The 16,638-nt window shown below is 34.1% G+C and overlaps 1 protein-coding gene across 1 annotated transcript in view; it reads left to right on the forward strand.

The window, feature by feature from the left end:
* LOC134266444 (THO complex subunit 2-like) overlaps nucleotides 1-16,638 on the forward strand; it is a 32,505-nt gene extending 15,867 nt beyond the window's left edge. Inside the window, exons 28-41 of the mRNA XM_062748683.1 lie at nucleotides 695-763; nucleotides 1,046-1,161; nucleotides 1,387-1,453; nucleotides 1,888-1,975; nucleotides 2,331-2,439; nucleotides 2,763-2,943; nucleotides 3,837-4,113; nucleotides 4,889-4,935; nucleotides 7,736-7,774; nucleotides 11,719-11,772; nucleotides 14,146-14,209; nucleotides 15,641-15,741; nucleotides 16,010-16,089; nucleotides 16,348-16,638. Of these exons, the coding sequence (XP_062604667.1) occupies nucleotides 695-763; nucleotides 1,046-1,161; nucleotides 1,387-1,453; nucleotides 1,888-1,975; nucleotides 2,331-2,439; nucleotides 2,763-2,943; nucleotides 3,837-4,113; nucleotides 4,889-4,935; nucleotides 7,736-7,774; nucleotides 11,719-11,772; nucleotides 14,146-14,209; nucleotides 15,641-15,741; nucleotides 16,010-16,089; nucleotides 16,348-16,378 (1,323 nt within the window). The 3' untranslated portion in view covers nucleotides 16,379-16,638. The remainder of the gene's footprint in view (nucleotides 1-694; nucleotides 764-1,045; nucleotides 1,162-1,386; nucleotides 1,454-1,887; nucleotides 1,976-2,330; nucleotides 2,440-2,762; nucleotides 2,944-3,836; nucleotides 4,114-4,888; nucleotides 4,936-7,735; nucleotides 7,775-11,718; nucleotides 11,773-14,145; nucleotides 14,210-15,640; nucleotides 15,742-16,009; nucleotides 16,090-16,347) is intronic.

Raw genomic sequence — 16,638 nt, forward strand, 5'->3', positions numbered from 1 at the left:
AAAGAGAAATATACATGTATCTGTTTCTTTTTACCCTTAGATTGCAAGTTTTAAAAAAAGTTAAAATGGTCTTGTTGGTTAAAATTTACTTGTATTATGAAACTCTGAAGGTTTTATCACTTTGATTAAAAATACATTACCTGCTAATATTCTGAGATTCATGTAGGGCGTTTTACTAATTTTTAATTAACAAGTGATTTTAAAACTAACAATGATTAACTGATTTTGAAATATGGTTAAATTTTGCCTCATTTACTTTTGATTAAAATGTACTTATCTTTGATAGGAACAATTTTCTTATGATGGTTAAAATGTAATAAGAAAATATGAATTTTCAATAACATGTAATTTACAAGTGACTTTAAATGTAGTTAAAAGATGGCCTGTTCAATAATATATTTTAAATATAACACTCTGATTTGCCTGCAGTTTACAACTTGTGTAGATTCAGATTTGCATAAGTGACCAACGTTAATTGGGCCATCAGTTTAATTTATTATTGATGAAGCTTAGCTAACTAAAAAAGTAACTATTAACTATTGTACCTTTCCTATGTAAAATCAAAGTGGGGCCTTTTCTGACTGTGTTGATTTTCATGTAGCTAATGTGTGTTCTTTGATTTACATGTATTTTATGTGCTGTTCCTTATTAATTTTCTCACTCTGTGATTCATGTTTGACTTCTTTCGTTGTAGGCCATGGTCGCCTGTTTAGAGTCAGGAAACTACATCCAGATACGCAATGCTCTTATTGTCCTGACAAAGGTACCAGTTTGCTGAATAAAATATAGCTGAAAACAGTGTTTCCCCTATGAACTGGCTACCGGCCAAATTGACCTCTTCAATTGACAAAAATACCCCTTTGAAATAAAAATTTGATGTGAGGTCCACAGAAATTTTGTTCATAAAGCTCAGCCCCCTCTTTACTTTGAAATAAATGGAAAACATTGCTGAAAAGCTGCAGTAAAAATATTTTGTGAATTATACTAAAAATGTGATTTCTAATATTGTGTTCAAAATCTTGTTATCCATTTTACGTTGCTGCAGATCTTGCCAAACTATCCCAAGATTCAGCAGTTTGGACAAGCTCTGGAGAGACGAGTGGATCGATTACGACAGGATGAGAAAGGAAAACGACCCGACATCTACGCTCTGGCAATGATGTAATTTGTTTTTGAAATTATAGATATTATGGCAAAAAGAAAATTTTGTTCTGGGATGTTTTTCTTTATACTTTAGACATTCTTATGCAAAGTTGACACAATTTATTGATGTGCGACTGCTTGAATCAATTCATATTTGACAGCAGTTGCATTTAAAGCTTAGAAATTAATTGAAGTTATTACAAGTAGAGATGGTTCTTATCCCGTTGCTTTATTTCTCCCCAGGTATTCAGGACATCTGAAGAACAAGAAAAACAGCTGGGTTCAGGAAAACATGTTCCACCACAAAGAGGTAAAAAAAAATATATTCATGTTTGCTCTAATACATGTACTGTAAAAATCACAAATTTTTTAAGGGTCAAATTTCTGTGGTTTGAGGAAAATATGTTGGTTCATGGGAATTTGATTTCGTGGTTGAGGAATTGTTCAGTAGTAATATGTGTGAAAAATTGCATTTCGTGGTGGGCATAAATTCGTGGGTCTCTTCATACCTTGAAAACCATGAAAATTAACCCCCAAGAAAATTAGTGATTTCACAGTATTCATGAGTGTAAAAGGGTATAACAGTGAACCTTGTCTAAACCAACTCTCCTGAAATCTGAAATCTTGTCTAATATTTGTCAATGCCTAGTATTTTCTTGATCCTGTGTATACACTGTTAAGGTTAGTAATTGATGTGAGTCTAGTGTACTGTTCATTTGATTTATACATCTCTCAATTTGGCAGATGAAAGGGAGGAAGCCTGGAAGTGGAAGCGTTAAACAGGAATCCAAAGCTAATGGGGAGACCAAATCCTCCAAAGAGAATGGGGAGGGTAAGTATTACTGACCAGTATTTATATCAATATCCAAAGATTGCAATTAGTAAAAATTGATTCAAAAGTGTTTTTTTGGTTAATGAGTAAACGAAGGACAGACTGGTTAAATGAGATTGAAAGAACAATCTAAGATTTGTAATAGTTAATTAGTGAGTAGATAAGAAGTATGTCACAAACAAAATGAAATGAGATATGAGTTAGTAGCTTTGATCAATGATATGTTGTCTCTGATTGAGATGTGTGGAAGATGCATTTACATATTACATACATTACTTTTTAAAAATTATGCATGCTCGAAAATTCGTTAATTGGAATCCTATTCATCCTTTGATTCTTTCCTTTTTATGAACAGGAAAGGAATCTTCTAGTAGCAAAGAGAAGAAGTCAGAGAAGAGAGATAAATCGGAGGGGAAGTCTAAATCTGACAGAAAAGATGAGGACAAGAGAGACCCGGGGAGTGGGTAAGTCATGGTTATAGGGGACAGTAAAGAGGGAAAACGTCTATGTTGTGCATAGTCTGTATCTGTGTGGAAAGGTTACTATATGAACATGAATTGGAGTTCAATGCTGTTTATTAATATTAATTATTTCTGAGCGATATTCATGAATTCAAGCATTGTTGTTTGCACCAACGCCACTTAAATATGAATCCCACATAAAGAAATACACATATAGGTACACAGTATCTTGAAATTGTTGATAACGGGGTAAAAATGTGAAGTTAATTTCTTCGTTGCAGGAAAATATGAATTATTTAAGAATTGTGTTTTCTTTTGAAATGTAGAACAAAGAAAAGTTCAAAGGAAAAATCAAAAGACAAAGAGAAATCAAAAGAAGAGAAATCTCAGAAGGAGGACAAGTCCTCCCAGAAAGAGAAGGGGGTGAAAAGAGAGCCGGAGGAGGAGGGAGAGAGAGGGCAGAATAAAGAGAATAAACGGACAAAGGAGGACAAAAACCCAGACAAGGTGAGAGACTGTGTATGTGAGGGTAGAAAGAGAAGGGGGTGAAGAGAGAGCCCGAGGAGGAGGGAGAGAGAGGGCAGAATAAAGAGAATAAACGGACAAAGGAGGACAAAAACCCAGACAAGATGAGAGACTGTGTATGTGAGGGGAGAAAGAGAAGGGGGTGAAGAGAGAGCCCGAGGAGGAGGGAGAGAGAGGGCAGAATAAAGAGAACAAACGGACAAAGGAGGAGAAGAACCCAGACAAGGTGAGAGACTGTGTATGAGAGGGAGAGAGAGAGAGAGAGAGAGAGAGAGAGGGCAGAATATAGAGAACAAAGGGACAAAGGAGGACAAAAACCCAGACAAGATGAGAGACTGTGTGTGAGAGGGGGGAGGGGTCAGAATAAAGAGAATAAAGGGACAAAGGAGGAGAGGAATCCAGACAAGGTGAGAGGATGGATTAGTTTTAATGTCAGTAATTTTGTTGTATAAATCCAGGATTTATCTGGTGTCACTAAAACTCTCAATGTCGTTGTCCCAGGATCTCCATCCTACCATAATGTAAAGGAGGCATGTTCTTGAAATTTTGCATCAGTTTTCAGTTGTATGTTGTTTTGAAAATCAGAATTCCTCACAACATTTTGTAAGTCTATTAGATATGCATTGCAGACAAATATAAGTGAAAGTGTATTTTCAAGGGTTCTGTTATGTTGGGTGGAGTACACTCTCTTAGAAAAGAAGATAGTTTCAGCTCAAATTTAAGACCTACATAATGCAAATATAGGATATTGTAAATCCTCTGAATTTCTGATGACAATTTTCATTAGACTATGTAAGATTATGATATTTGAAATGAGGTATCTATTCACATTAATGAATTTCACATCAATTGAAAATATGTTTAAAATTCCTCAGATGGAGGAGAGAATACGCATAAAAGAGGAACCTCAGGACTGGACCGAGAAAGAGGTCAAGGACAGAAAGGAAGGTCATGACGTCAGTCAAGGAGAGGTGAAGGTCAAAGAGGAGAAGACAGAGAAGATCAAAATCAAGAGGATCCACAGTCCCTCAGAGACGAAGGACAGGGAGCCCAAAGATCACCGGGGGGAGCGAGCGTCCAGCATCGGGGCCCACGAGAGTCGAGCCTGGAGGAGTCCAGAGAGATCAGCGTCCAAGTCACATGATGAGAGAGGTAGGAATTGCTTAGTGATCAAGTAGGACAGCATATGTAGGCTGGTGTATTGAAGGCTATTGTAAACCAAACTGATGTTTCTAAGTTAAACTTTGCTGTTTTTATTGTTGTCAATCTATTTGGATATCAATAGTAGTGGGACGATCCATCGGTGCACCGATGCATCACAATATTCATTTTGACGATCTACGGATCAATTCATCTAATTTAGCATCACGATACCTGACCGCACTTTTTTTTAATTTCCAAAAATATCCAGGCTTTAGAATTAGAAATTTTTAGTACTTTAGTCTTTAGTCATCAAGACGTTTAAACAAACAGAATAAAGTATAAACATCTTGGAGATACAGAATTCAAAATATAAGCTTCAAAATGGCTTCAGACAGATTATGTTAAATAAACAAAACCCAATGGCAGTAAGTCACAGTTCATTTGACAGTTCATTTGATGAATATGTTTATTTTCTCACACTGTTATGTTCCAAATTAAAAGTTCTAAAAAAAATTATCTAGTTTTATTTGGTTTTAAATATATCATGATATGTATCGTATCGCACCTAAGGTATCGTGATATGTATCGGATCGGCTAAGTTCAGTATCGTCCCAGCCCTAGATATCAACTGAATGCAAGTCTGGAAATAAAAAAAAGAGAGATTGAGATCTGGAGAGTAGATTTTTTCCTTGTTATCATCTTCCACTGTGTTTTGCAAAATAACAACTGACATTGTGCAAATCCAAGGAATGAAGTTTTAATAAATGATTTCTTTCTTTTTCAGATACAAAACGTCGAAAATTGGAAAGCTCATCAGCTTCAGGGTCAAAGGTTAGTATGACGGAAGTCTACTCGTAATATTGGTGTCATGTTGTGTACGACAGAAAGAGGGTCACCTGCACTCACAGTAAAGGCCAGCGGTTGTGGAATCCTCAGTATTTAAATGCCTTGTCAGTTTTTAAGTTTTAGGGTTTGTGCCTGCCATGTAGGAAAACAGGAATTTGAAGAGCTTTTTTAGAAGAGGATTAAAGTCCAGGTTTAAAATGAGAAAGAAAAGCTGAATGGAAGGAAAGAGAAGTTGGAAAATAAGTTTTCAATTTTTTTTACCATGGGAAATTTAAATTCATGCTATTTAAAGGGACTTAAATTATGAAATAATGTAATAAGAAAGTATTCTGAAGGTTTTCCAGATGAAAATTGTGATGATTATGGACTACATCCCAGAAATAATTGAAGAAAGAATCAGAGGTTTGCCAATGAGTTTGGGCCAAAGTGTTTGCTAAAGAAGTTTCCCAAAGCACCATGTGTCCATCCAATTGTATATGTTTTCTCAACCATTGCTCGTTTGCATTCATTCTGGTTTGCCCTTTATTGTAAGAAAGGACTGCAAAAAGTAAAATATCTGCTTTTCCAAATTATCCATAAGTTCTACTGTTTATTGAGCATCCATATTTAAATGAAAATGAAATGATGAAGCTTGCAATTTGCATGATAAAGCCAAAATAAAGAGCCAGAGGTCATATTACACCCGAATTCATATCTGATATAAGTATTAAAATAGAAAGACTTTGATGCAAGAGCTGTAGAAAAATTGGGGCCTGGTTAACAAATATTTACCACCAGTATTTGAAGAAAAATCCATATCGGAGAAAGACTTGTGTGTATTCCTGAGTGAGAATTGGTGAAGAAATGAGGTTTCTATAGCCAAAAGAACTGTACCTGATGATAAAAAGTGTTGTCTCCAAGCTGATATGTTGATGCAACTCCTTCATCATACCAGATGCCACTGTCAATGATAAAGAGGTTTCCAAGAGATTGAGTAATAATTTCTCATCATACCACTACCAGATGATGGAAAGTCTTACTTTAAAGCTGATGCATTGATACAACCCCCTCATTATACCAATAACCAACATCACGTTTCCAGGAGTTTGAGTAATAATTTGTCTCACCCATATAAGAGGTTTTCATGAAATCCAGTAATAATTTCTCTCTTCTACAAGTCACTGCCATTTGGAAATAAGATACCCTTGCCAGCCCTCCAGTCAATGCTCTTAGTATTCCCACTGTATGATGGTACCATCCTTGTCCTTACTATTCCCTGGATATGATGATTAGAATGACGTACCAGCCCGCTATTTTATATGCCACCAGGACATAGAATGATAACGCCAGATTTCCTTCAAAATATTTGGGGACCAAAAAGAATCAAATACCTTGGAGACAATGCTGATGTGATTGTGAAATTTCTTAAGGTTAAGTGGTTTGTTTGTGATTTGTGATGCTTCTTAGGGGATTAAATTCTTTTATGAAGAGGCCGGGATGAAGATAATGTGAAAGGCTACAGTTTCTGTTGTGCTAAAAATAATCATTGTTCTTCACTGAAGATTTAGTGCCATATGGAATTAAGAAGCTTTGTTAATTTGAAATCCGTTGTAGAAATCCTTAAGTAAGATTTAAGTGCTGTACATTCCAGGGAAATTTTTTAAAAAAAAACTTTTGAGTGATTTATGCCAATTTTAATGAAGTTTTGCCAAATTTGTCTCAGTTCTTATGATAGAAATCCATTTCTGTTAGTTTGCATTATTAAATGTTGTAGATTTTGTTGTTACACTGAAAAGTGTGTATATTATTTTGAGTATGGAGTTTTACATTTAAAATTTTTGTTGTATTTTTTACGTCAAGATTTAACATTATTTTATGCGTTCATATGAAAGTACAGGCAGCTTTTAACAAATGACAATATCAGAAACGCTGATACACAGAAATGGATTTATTATAATAATGAATACATATCAACTTTTAATCTTGCTAATTAGCATTTTTATCCAACATTTAGTTTCTTGAAATAATCATGTTGAAATGAACTTAACTGGTTGGTTCTTCTTAAATTGACAGCGAATTGTGCTATCGTACAATAGTGCTTAATTCAGGTTGAATATACATGAACTTAAATGGAATTATGTTTCTGTTGAATTCATTTTATTTTATAAAGCAAGGAAGTTGTTCTTTTTTAAAATGAGTATTATATCATGTGTTCAAGTTGAAATGTCTGTGAACTGGCTTTGTTATAAAAATTCATGATTTAAATGTTGCATCTTATGAATTAATGTTTTTTATTTGAATATGGAAAAGGCACAATTGTCTAAATGTAATTCTTTTAACAGCCATTTAGGGAGAAAATGATTTTATAAAGGGAGTTAATGATTATTTATTTCTTTTCCAAATATTCTTGTACATTTTTTTCTGCTTTAAAGTCTGATAAAGAACAGATTGATAAGGGGTTGCATGCAATACATTTAAGCCAAACTTGAAAAAAAGAGGCAGTAAACATAATGCGGTTAATTTTTTTCTTCATTTTAATTTGATGGATAATTTTCAGAAATTTACACCAACATCATTTCAAATCACAGTAGACAATTGTGAAAAAGTTTTAATATTGTTGTTGATCATCAGAATTATGTATGATTTTCACACTGAACAATTAAAATTAAGTTAAAATGAGGGTGGATAGGGTGCTTGATGGGGGGCTTTTAGATCCGTGAGGAGGTCATCAGGAGCCACAGATGAGGAGTGGTGCCAGGGAACCACCTGGGTGTTTTGTTTTTCATTTCTTTTTCTTCTTCACCAGGACCGGGATCACAGTGAAACTCGGGACCGCCACAGAAAGGTAAGAAGTTGTATCAGATCACGTGATGATCCATATCATGCGTAGATTAAGATAGATATATTTGATTGGTTCTCTAGCCATAGATACAGGATAATAAAATGATTCTACATATCTGGCAGTCTGGTACTATTTGAACTTGTTCAAAATTGTATTTTAATGGGCTTTTCATGCATATTTGCACATGTTGAATTTGGGGAATTTCTATTTCCGCAAATAGAGCAAATATTAACTCTGTGAGTTAATTCCCTGCTGCACAGTATCTGTCAGCAATTTTGTTTTATATCATTTGGTTACTGAGTCAATTTGAGTTTTGAAAGGGCAGTTGTTTGTGGGTGGTGTTAATGTGTTTTATGCCCAAGTAAGCATAGATTTAGGGATTTGAAGTTTTTTACCCTGTCTGTCTGTCAGCTGAAATTATAAACCTTGTCTATAGCTATTGCGTTCATGTTTCATATGTGCATTCCTTGTAGCACAATCTTTCTTTGGGTATATACATTTTTAACCTTGACCTTGTAGTTTTACCCACTTTTTCAGCAACTGTCAAACCTTAACCTCGGCTAAAACTTTTGAACAGTTGTTGTAGGGGCTTTCATACTTCACTTTTGAATTCATTGTGACAAGACTTTTCCATGGGTATTGAAACTTTGACCTTAGAGTTTGACCCATTTCAAAGAGAAATTTAACCTCTGATGTAACTTTTGCACAGTTAGTATGGTTTTTTATTTTAATATTTTAAAGGTGTATTTCTTATGAAAAGAAAATATAAAAACTCTAGTACTAACTGTTCAAAGGTTATGGCCAAGGTTAAAATAAGGTCAAGGACAAAAGGCAAAAATTGTTGCAATCCAATTGAAGGTCTTGTATCAGAGAATGTACCTGTGAAATATTATAGCTGTAGTACTGGATTTTCAAAAGTTAGGCCAAGGGTGATGTATTTCAAAAGGAGGTCAAGGTCAAAAATTTATTGTCCTATCACAAGGAATACACTTGTGAAATAGCCTTGTTTTTACTGTTCAAAAGTTGTGGCTTAGATTTAAGTGTGGGTCAAACTAAGTTCAAGGTAAAGTACAAAATATTATTCCCATGGAAAGAATACATGTATCCTGATGAGGCCTTGTATATTCAATAAAAGTGTACAATATAAAGCAGGGTTTCCATGATCATTAAAACATATTGAAATTCTTCACAAAGGACCTCAATGGAAATTGCAACATAACAAAATGTATTTGTGAAACACTGATGCCCACTTACGGCAGGTTATGGAGAGAGTAGTATTTTCTCAAATGCAGGTCAAACTGCAAAGGTCAAGGTGTACCAAAAGAAAGGTCTTGTCACAAGGAAATTTGACCTATGAAATATTAAAGCCCTTGTTCTATCTGTTTAAATAGTTATGACCAAGGTTAAAGTTTTGGTTTTTTGTTTTTTTTTTTTAAAAGGGGTCAAACTGAAAGGTCAAGGTAAAAAATATGTATACGCACTGAAAGGTTGCACTGGAATATTAAAGCCCTAGCGCTAATTGTTCAAAAAATCTGACCAGGATTGAAGTGTTAAATTTTTTGTGCAGTTGAGTCAAACTTCAAGGTCAAGAGGTCACATTTAGTGGTACCCATAGAAAAGGTCTTGTCACAAGGAATGCACATGAAGTATGAAAGAAATAGCCCCATCCTTTGAGTTTTAAAGTTTATGAGCAAGGTTAAAGTTTTTGCAGACAGACAAGGCAAAAAGTATATATCTTGAATCTTTGATAACGGGGGCTTAAAAAAGACAAAATTAAGCCTCCTAGTATTAATAAATGATGTTGGCTAGTTTCACACTTTGGGTGACATCGCTTAGTCTGACCCTATTATACATGTACAAAATAGAAACGACATTCTCTTAAGACATTTTCACTCAACGTCCTGTGCGACCAAAAAACCACATGAGTCCAGAAATTCTGTTATTTTGACCCACCCAATGACAAATACTTTCTGGTTTGCTTATTTTTTGACTATTTGTATAAAATAACTCGTTAAACTAAAATATAAGTTAATGCTACACAAGTTTTCATCAATAAATCGATATTAATCTAAACAGTAGCAGTTTAAACAATATATTTAAATTTTCGGCGATAAGGAACTATATATGTAAAGATATAAGGAACCAATGAAACCAATCAGAAAACGTCTGACTTAATTTTAAAGAAGTAATGGCTGTCTCTTACAATTACGTAGCATACAGGGGATTATTTTACTCAACATTAAATTTTTTTGATACATTTAGTTATACTATAGGAAATGTTCTTTGAGAGGTCATATTTTCGGAAAATCGGGAACCCCCCCCCCACACACACTTTTCTATGGTCAGGAAATGTAGTATAAAAAATTGGTACTGAAAAAAAGTTGGCATTGGAAAAAAGTTGGCCTCCCACCCCACCCCTTAAAAAAATCTTTGAAAAACCAATTAGAAAGTCAAGTTTTTGTTACAAAGTACACTTTGCATTTACAGAATTAGAAATGTAAGTCAATACAATAAAAAGCTGGTTTTCAATTTTAACGTATATCGCAGTTTGCGTAAAAGTTAGCATTTACTTCTATAAAATATTTTGTTTGACGTTTTCTGATTAGCTCCCTGCATCTTTACATAGCTTCTTATCGCCGAAGGTTATAATAGGATTCGTTTAAACTGTTACTGCATGAATTAATATCGAAAGGTTGAGGAAAGCTAGTTGTATAGCATAAAATCCCAATCCTAGGTTAACAAGTAATTTTGCACCAACTGTACTTGTAGTAAAACAATGAACAGAATTTTCCTTACGGATTTGAACATTTTGTATTTAGCTATTTCTAATTAATATTATGGACAGAGTCAATCATATTGTATGAACAATTAATATATTTCACAGAGTCTACAATGGTCTTTAAATGCAAGTGTATATTGCATGTCTATGTGTCGGTCTAAATACTTTCGGTCAACAAGGGATGCTTACTTCTCCGTGGCACCTGATCCCGTCTTTGGGGTCTTTGTCTCGCGGTTCATTTTGATATCTTGCTTTGTTGCTGTCTGTCAGTCGGTCCATCATTTCTGTTTATTTTCTTCGCAGAGGTTGCACATATTGAAACGAAATCTTAAAGACAGATTTATCATAAGAATATTTAGATGAAGTTCGATTTGGGGAATGATTGGGCCATATTGGACAGATTTGTGCCCCTTGGACATAGAAAAATTCCAATTATTATCAATTTCCATTCCTTTTATTCGCAGAGGTTGCACATACTGAAGTGAAATTTAAAATACAGATTTATCATAAGAATATCTAGATCAAGTTCGGTTTTGGGAACAATCATACCATATTCTACAGAGTTATGCCCCTTTAGAAAAATTCCAATTATTTTAGGGAGGGGGCATAAGTCTTTTACAAACATCTCTTGTTTACTGTATTGAGTGGATTATGAGAGTGATCAGTGTTAATTTCTTCACATTTTATGTATTACACGAATTTGCCAAATTTATCTAAAATTGAGAGTTCCAACATTTATTTACAACACTACTAAAAAAATATTCTACAAAATTTGCCTTGGGGACTCATGCAGCTTATACAAGATAGCAGATCGAGTCAATCTCCCAGTATCAGAACGAAATATAAGTTACAGAACTATAACAGTTGTATACTCTGAGAATCCTGCAGGATTAGGGTAACTTGCCTCCCTAGCATCTGTATAGCTGAGGGCAAGAAATGTTTGCCTAGCCAAATTTGTCGTAAATTCTTAAATTTTCAGTCACCGACATTAATATGAGCTTTACCATGTAACAGATTTTGTACTGCAGTTTAGCAATTTGTACATGTGATAATACCCAAATATTGTACATAGTCACATAACTCTAACTTACTGTGCAGGGTTCTCTCTGTTGAGTTTTTTCATACTGTCTAAAATTTGACCATGACAACTTGTGTATATATTGTACAGAGTCCATCAAATGAAAGAGAACGCGAGAGGAAGGACAGGAAAAGGATGAGTCTGGTAGGTCTTTACATATATATATATTTGTAATGGTTACAGACATACTGTAAACCGACTTTTATTCACGACGATATATTTTGCGATTTACCGGGCCATAAACTAGTTCGCAACGATTAATTTTCGCGATCAAGCCTATTTTGGATCTGTTGTTGATAGGCACATGCATACTTTGAGGACATGCGCGGAGAGAAAAATTCGCTATGACGGAAAAAATTTCTGGCACGCGAATAAAAGTTGGTTTACAGTATCTATTTCAGAATTAGAAGGCTCATACTAATGATGATTTCAAGGAAAAATAAAACGTGTACTTCAGACATGCTGTGGGAATCAAGGAAATTAATATATAAACTACTTCTAGTAATTAGTTGCTTCGTTGGATGTGGAGACCGGTCCTTCGGATGAGACCGTATAAACCGAGGTCCCGTGTCGCAATAGGTGCTGGCACGTAAAAGACCCCTCACTGCTCAATGGCCCCGAGTGCCGAGCATAGGACAAAATTTGCAGCTCACCATCGGCAAATGGCGTCTCAATATGAAAATTCTCGAGAGGGAATTTAAACAACATACACTCAATCAATATACATAGTGAACGCCATCTTGACTTTGACATGTCTATAGTCGTTCAGTACAGAGACGTATTCTCTTATACGTCTCTGTTCAGTATGAGGTGTAACATGCTGATCTAGACTACCACTAATGCCAGGACTTCTTAGGTGTTACGTTTTATTCCGATAATGTAGTATATTTACATCCACTGAATATTATTTCCTTTATTTCTTATGAAGACAATAAGTCCATAAACGACACTAATCAACCACCTCTTGAACGATGGCTGTTCCATCATTTATGCATACAATAACATACACGTGAAATATATGTCTATAATACAGTGTTTAACATAATAGGTATTTAATGTTACTTTTAATGTTTATTTTCATACAGATGTAAATATAAACAAGAAAATGTGTCATTTTCTTTCTTTTTTTTTTAGTTCGAGTTAACATCGCAGCTTTGCAGAAAAAAATACATAGCCCACTTACACGGGGTTTTCTGCAACAGCTGCGACATTAATTCCCGTACTAACAAAGCAAAGAAAGTATTTTATTGGTTAAAATAACCTCTCTTAAAACAGATGGATGATATACTGTAGCAAGTTTCCTTTATACCCTCCAGAATGCGAGTATTTGCGGCCAAAAACTTGTCAACGTTAAAACTCTTGGATCTGGTGTTAGATTCTGAAACTTTTAACGTTTCCTGTGCTATGAGTCGTAAAAATATTACTAACATTAAGCTATATTAATTGTTTCGTATCCCTTAATTAGTATTGATGAAAAAATTTTTACCGTTGATATATTTAGCCTTTTCAATTGATAATATGACTTTATTTGGAGATCAACACATTTAACAAGGAAATATTAACAGTATTTTCCGACTAATTCCTTCGATTAAAAGTAAATTACATCCTCAAGCGTCCATTGGAAGCTCATTTCTCCAATCATCTGTTTTTCATACGCTCCATAGCATTGTAATAACTGATAAAATCTAAATGTGTTTCTTAGTATTCTCTATAACTTTAAACTAATATTTTTTTTAACTTTTCATCTTATTTGGAGAGAAGTAAGATTGAAGCCTCTAAGTAAAAAAAAAAATAAAACAAGACTTGCCTACACTAAAATTTACGCGGAGTAGATTAGTATACGTCCCTATGTTGCCTAATTCTCCCCATCTTCGCTAGCCAAGGGTTTCCGATACGCTACTCTCCTCATAATCCCTTGGCATATACGGTCTTGATAGAAGTTGGGTTTTTTTTCTCCAGTTCTGATTGGGATTCGGTACGACCGGTCGACCAGTCAGCAATTGTTTTTGATATTTGCGTTCGGGATACTTCTTGACTCTTTAATCTCGGAAATGAAAAACGCAAGTAAACAATGATCCGTAAGATAACATGCAATTCTATGAATAGCTATGATATCATCCAATATCTTCTAAATATGTGATTAAAATTCTATATTGAAGCTTCCGATTTGTGCTGTAAGTAATAATTAAACATAACTCAATTATTGCTTCTTAATTATTCCTAAAAAAAACTTTGATTTAATTTTTTTTAAACACGTGTCTTTATTTCTGTCGATGACGCAATCTGTGCGTACATGATAGATCCGAGATCACGTGACAAAAACAATCCCGTTTTTTGACTTCACCATATGCCAAGGGTTCATGAGGAGAGTAGCGGATCAGAAACCCTTGGCTAGCGAAGATGAATTCTCCCCTTAATCAATATTTGTCAGTTATTCGCATGTCAAAGAATCAAGTGTTATAATTTTTTATTATTTCTTATATGTAAATTCAATTCATTATGAAATGTATTTTTTAGGATTATCCCGACGGAGCAAGCGAGGGGGAAACAAAAAGACGGAGGAGTGTAGAACCCCAACACAGTAAGTCCAACGTCTAACTTAACTAGTGTAGAAATCCCTACACATAATGCACTGAAGTGTAGAACCTCAGCACAGTAAGTCTAACATCTAACTGAACGAGTGTAGAAATCCCAACACAGTAAGTCCAACGTCTAACTGAACGAGTGTAGAAATCCCTACACATAATGCACTGAAGTGTAGAACCCCAGCACAGTAAGTCCAACGTCTAACTTAACGAGTGTAGAAATCCCAACACAAAGGAAACAGAGGTGCAGAAAACTAACACACCACAACACAAAGTAAACAAGTGTAGAAAACTAACATAAAATAAACTGTAGTGTAGAATGCCACCACAAAGTAAACTGAAGTGTAGAATGCCACTACAAAGTAAACTGAAAGTGTAGGATCCCTAACAAATAATAAACTGAAATGAATAATTATATAATAAAAAGTAAACTGAAATGTAGAAAATTAACACAAAAGTAAACTCAAATGAAGGATCCCAAGACAAAGTAAACAGAAATGTAGAAAACCTACACTAATTAAACTGAAGTATAGAAATCAAACACAGACTTAAGAGAAGTTTGGAACCCTAAACAAAGTAAACTGAAGTGAAGAAACCAACACAAAGTAAACTGCAGTGTACAACCCCAACACTGAAATATAGAACCTCAACACAAAGTAAGCTGAAGTGAAGAAAATCAACACAAAGACGCATACACAAAGTGAAATAAATTTAGGTAACAACCCACCCACCACCACAAAAATCGACATATAGTTAACTTACTTGTAGAACAACACAGTCAATAAACTTCAACACCATAAAAAAAAACAATACAATAGAAAAGAACCTCAACACAAAAACTGAACCCTAACACAGTCAACGTAAACTGGAATGAAGAAACCTATACATTCAAAATATTATGACACCTATAACCCTAACACATATATAAAAAAAGTGTAGAACCCTCACAGCTATGATAAACTGAAGTATGAAACCCAAACTCGGTAGTCTTAGAAAACTGCATTGTAAAATCCCTTAGAGCCCTTACACTCAAAATGAATTGTAGAACCCAAACACTGTCAAAATAAACTGATATGTGGAATCTCAATACAGCAATAGACATGTAGAATCAACGTGTAAACTGAAGTTTAGAATCCTTACACTAAAGGTAAACAAAGTGTTATCTGAAGTTTAGAACCCCAAGACAGAAAATAGAGACCAAAGTAAGGAACCCAAATAGTGATATCGAAGTATGTAATAAGGTAAAACACAGTTAACTCAAATAAAATAAACCGAAATGTAGAAATTCTGCATAGTAAGTATTATACCATTGATAACTGTTTCAGGAAAAATAAATTTTTGAAATATGCAACCAATACTGCGTCCATTTATTTGTATTTTCTTTGATAGCTGTCTTAAATTTTCATTTAATTGCCATGATTTTACAGGTCATTCCAGTTCAAAGGTCAATGGAGATTCCGATAAACATCACAGCAAACGTGATCAGTCCAGAGATCGACTAGACGGCCATGTTAAAATTAAGGTCAAGGTTAGTAGAAGATATCTTTAATCTCATGCAACCTATTACTTGTTGATTATGATTATTATTAATCTTTATTTATAAGTTTAAATATTGAGCAACAGAAAGGAAATGGCTGATAAATCGCGCTTCTTGATAAAAATCATTCCTATTATAAAAGAAAATAAATTTTCGTACATGTATTTGTAAATTAAAGGAAAATCTTGTAAATAAAATAATATGCAAAAGAGAATTAGATTGTTTTGTTAAATTATGTTTCTAACATTGTTTTCAACAGGAGGAGCCTACAGAAGATTCCCAACAGAAGTCGAAATCAAAAGACAAAAGTAAAAACAAAGACAAAACAAAGGACAAATCGTATCCTTCTTAATAAAATCAAATTATATTATAATTCATACTAATTACTACATTACTGATCGAGTATGACTGTAACGCATGCTTTGTTGGACCTGGCGACGTATTCAAGTTAAATAATTACAGTTTGAAAAATGTGTTGTAGATACTTTAAAAGCAGAAATGAATAAATGTTAAGTGCTTTTTACTGTATAGGTGTGAATGTATTCTTTCTTATTTCTTTGTAATAAATCTGATCTTGTTTTCTTTAACCAACGGCAGATCAAGTTCCTCTAAGAAGAGTAAAAAATGATACTTAAAAAGTGCTTATAAAGCACAAGAAGTGCTATGGAACAAACAAACATAAGGAGATACCAAGATCCCAAAGACAGTTAAATGACGTCATATTTTGTTGTCTCTCTGAAATACAGAGATGTTTTATTGATGAAGGATCAAACATATTTTTATAAACTCAAAAATCATGTTCATGATTTATGTCGAAAAACTTCTGTTTTATTTGTAGAATGAAGTACAGTAAACATGTTGATTAAAGAATACAGACATCAGAATAAA

This window comes from Saccostrea cucullata, unplaced genomic scaffold (assembly GCF_032062105.1).
Source record: "Saccostrea cucullata isolate Sc308-1 unplaced genomic scaffold, CSIRO_AGI_Scuc_v1 ctg1212, whole genome shotgun sequence".
NCBI lineage: Eukaryota > Metazoa > Mollusca > Bivalvia > Ostreida > Ostreidae > Saccostrea > Saccostrea cuccullata.